This window comes from Elephantulus edwardii, unplaced genomic scaffold (assembly GCF_000299155.1).
Source record: "Elephantulus edwardii isolate Elephantulus edwardi_28Jun2011 unplaced genomic scaffold, EleEdw1.0 scaffold00012, whole genome shotgun sequence".
NCBI lineage: Eukaryota > Metazoa > Chordata > Mammalia > Macroscelidea > Macroscelididae > Elephantulus > Elephantulus edwardii.
In genome coordinates, this window is record NW_006399762.1 from 18,396,746 (window position 1) to 18,400,722 (window position 3,977).

Below are 3,977 nucleotides of genomic sequence, written 5' to 3' on the forward strand. Positions count from 1 at the left end.
ATACAAAGAAATGTATGGGAATGATAAAGACTAAATTCAAATTACCAACAAATGAAGGGGACACAATTGGAAATATTAATTGTATGGACCAATTTATATCTTCAATATTAGACCATTTTTACTTACAAAAACAACAATCATATGATCCAAACATACAAGTAGGCTTCAACTATAATAAATAGGCTTTATTTCTAAGATAAATGACAGATAGGTATGTGTTTACAATAATCCAAGTGACTTCAACACTGTATTACTCTGTGATCCAAGAAAAGTTACTTTAACCTAGTTTCTTTACCTCTAAAGTGAGACTACTAATAACATAAATACCACTCATCCGTCAGTTTGTTGCACTGTGCATACAGTTGTTATTGTTAAGTGTCATCGAGTCGTAGGCGACTCATAGTCAGCCTATGAATGAAAGTCCTCTACACTTGTGTGACTTTCATCCTTACTCCAGATTCATAGGTTTCTGAAGGCTATAAAGAAAGTGGATGCCACTCCTGTTTCCAAGCTTGTTTTAACCAAGGAACTCGACCAAACATTGTCCCCCATGGGTAACCAGTAACGCATTTGACACATCGGTGTCACAATGTTCAGCTTCACAGCAAACACAAGTTACCTCTGTATGGCAAATGGACACACCAGGGCTATCGGACAGTACTGCACATTATTATGAGGTTGGAAGCAATGCAATTTATATTTTAAATACCAGCAGGGTCACTCATAATATGTAAGCTTTATGAGAACTTTGAGACCGAAACAGACTAAAAATAAAGGCATGGTGATCTATGTCTTTTTAAAAAATGGTCAAACAACAAATGGTCCAGAATAAGAGCTGCTTAGCAAAGTGGCTATGTCCAAGAACCACACCACACACAAGCAGTTCTGAAAATGGCACTGAAATGGTATCCATAATGGAAATCATAATGATGAGTCTCTTACGGAGGTAGACCCCAAATTCCTGAGGAACATGTGCTTTGCCAAGAAGCATAACAGCAAGGGCTTAAAGAAGATGCAGGCCCACAATGCCCAGGCCATGGATGAACGTGCCAAGGCTGTGAGGGCTCTTGTCAAGCCCAAAGAGGTCAAGCTGAGGATGTCAAGGAGTGTCACCCACAAGCTCAGCTGACTTACCTGCATTGCTCATCTCAGGCTTGGGAAGTGTGCTTGAGCCCCGCATTGCCAAGGAACTCGGGCTGTGCAAGCCAAAATCCAAAGCCAAGGTTTAAAATAAGGCTGAAGCTTCTTCAGCAAAGTCCTCAACTCAGGAATCATCTAAAGCCTCCACCCAGGCTCCTACTCCAAGTCAGGCACCTAAAGGTGCCTAGGACCCCCGCAAAGGCTCAATAACTCAGTTCTCCATCTGAGGACAGAAGGATTGGTATGACCTCCTGGGTTGCCATCTGCATGGGACTGGTGTCTTCCTATATTATTTGTACAAATAAACCCTGAGATAGAGGGAAGGGGGGGTGGGAAGAATGGACCATAAGGATCAGAGGAAGACTCATCAACACTTTGTGTTATGCAGATGACAAAAATTTGCTTACTGAAGGTGAAGGGGACCTCAAATACTTGTTACAGCGGATCAAAGACTACAGACTTTAATATGAATTGCATCTCAACATAAAGAGGACAAAAATCATCACCACTGGACTAAAAAAACAACACCCTGATAAATGAAGAAAGGATTGTCCAACAGTCAGGAGGTCAAGAGACATGTTTGGTTTTCACAGTCAACTTCTCTCCAAATGTTGCTTGTCATTAAATGCTGCAGAGTCATAGATGACTCATAGCGACCTTATGAACGAAAGACCTGAACACTCATATAACTTTCATCATTTCTCTAAGCTCATAGAATTTCTGGAAGCAAGCTATTTTGGAAATGGGTGCCACTCCTGCTTCCAAGCTTGTTTTAATCACGGAGCTCCACCAAACACTGTCCACCATGGGTAACCAATATCGCACTTGACACATCAGTGTCACAGTATTTAGCATCACAACAACCACCAGTTACCTCTGTACAGAAAATGGACAGACCAGCGCTATACCACTTAGAAGATTATTTGACCAAAAATAATTAAAACCAGGCCTGAAGACCACAGACTAAAATCACCCACCTTTGGTTTGGTAGCACTGATTTCTATCCACTAAGCCAACAGAGCTCTCTCTATGACTCACAGCTATTCTATGAACAACAAATCTAACCCTTGTCCCATCCTACACCATCCTCTGGAGCTCTGGTCACCTAGTGGCAGGAAGCTGCACTGCAATCCTGAAGGCGCACAGTTTGAATCCACCAGATGCTCCACTGGAGAAGGAGGGGCCATATTCTCCTGTGCCAGTCAGATCCAATACTGAAGAATAATTATGTCAGTTTGAAGACTAACATGCCCCTGATTTCAGGTCTTTTCAATTACTTGCCATGCTTTTGAGAGCTTGAGAATGAATAAGGATGGCAGATGAAGAATTAATGCCTTTGAGACGTGGAGTTGGAGTACTGACTATCCCATGGATTGCCGAAAGACAGAAACAGATATGTCTTAGAAAAAGTGTAACTGATGTGCTCCTCAGAAGCAAAGATGGTGACGCTTCATGTCTCACACTTTGGATATGTTGCTAAGGGAGGTTATTACTTGGAATGGGATATCATGCTTGGAAAGGTGAAGGGTCAGCAAAGAGAGGAAGATACCACCCCCTGCCCCAACAAGGTGCATTGACACAGAGACTACAGCCACAGGCTCAAGTGTATCAGAGATGAGGATGGCACAGGATAGGCCAGGATTCAGATCTGTTGTTCATAGCGTTACAATGAGTGGTATTCAGTGGCACCTAAAAGCAAAATTAAGAACTCAAAGGATATACCAAATTTTGCAAATCTGCTTCAAAAGACATCTTTATAGTATTTGTTAAACAGCAAAGATATAAAGTTGATGACTAAGTTATGCTGATTCATGTCATGGTATTTTCAAAATTAAAAGCTTGACAGCTCTAATCTTTTTTCCATTGACCATCATATTGTTCATTATTCCCATTATAATAGTATTTGTTTTGTGTTTAGCTTTAATCCATTTGGAAGACTTTCATGTTGAGTTGAGCGTCAGTGAAAGTGCTTGGTGTGTGTGTGTGTGTGTGTGTAATGTCAAATTGGATCTATTACAGGAGGAGATTGCCCCTCCTTCTCCAGCAGAGCATCTAGTGGATTCACATCACGTACCTCTGGTATTGCAGTGTAGCTTCTTGCCACTAGGCCACCAGAGCTCCCTGATAAGTGCTTCTTACGAACATATTATGACAATAAGCTTGAACTTATCAGAGATGATGAAGATGCCGCAGGATATGGCAAGGTTCAGATCTGTTGTTCATAGGTCTCTGAGTCATACTCGACTCAAAGGCACCTAACAACAACAATTAACATATTAACATTACTTAAATAAACTAATCTTTTGCCAACATTTCCATTTTTTAAAAAAAATTTTAAAGCTATATTGATTCAATTGATAGTCAATATATAGTGCGTACCAAATTAAATATTCTACATATAACTTAGTATATAAGTTGCCTTTAGAATACACTGATTTCTTTAGTAATCATAATTCTAACTACTGTATTTCTATTACTTGACTTTCAAATCCCCAGTCTAAATTGAAATAAAAGCACTCTATTTGGGACGCCAGTAATACAATTTAAAAATCTTTAGTCTGGGACATTGCAGTTTTGCAGACTTTAATGGCATTGTCCTTGAGTGAAGATACAGAAGCAAATTCATTTCCTGCCAGCCTGGCTGAGGGTTAATGGGCTCTACAACTGCAGTGTTGTCAGTGTCTCCAAAGACTAGGAGCAATTGCAAATGGGCTCTGGGAATGCACTGCCACCTTCTGGCAGAGGTCCTGCAGAAAGAGAACCTCGAAAGATGCTCTGCAGCAAGCCCCTTGTTCTGGCAAAGTAGGAAGTCAGCCTAAATCATATATATATATATA

General features: G+C 40.6%; 1 protein-coding gene across 1 annotated transcript in view; it reads left to right on the forward strand.

Moving 5' to 3' along the window:
- Positions 1 to 970: 970 nt before the first annotated feature.
- Positions 971 to 3,977, forward strand: part of LOC102876789 (high mobility group protein B1-like) — a gene marked incomplete at its 3' end in the record, with an annotated part of 6,135 nt that continues 3,128 nt past the window's right edge. Inside the window, exon 1 of the mRNA XM_006881143.1 lies at positions 971 to 1,057. Within this exon, the coding sequence (XP_006881205.1) occupies positions 971 to 1,057 (87 nt within the window). The remainder of the gene's footprint in view (positions 1,058 to 3,977) is intronic.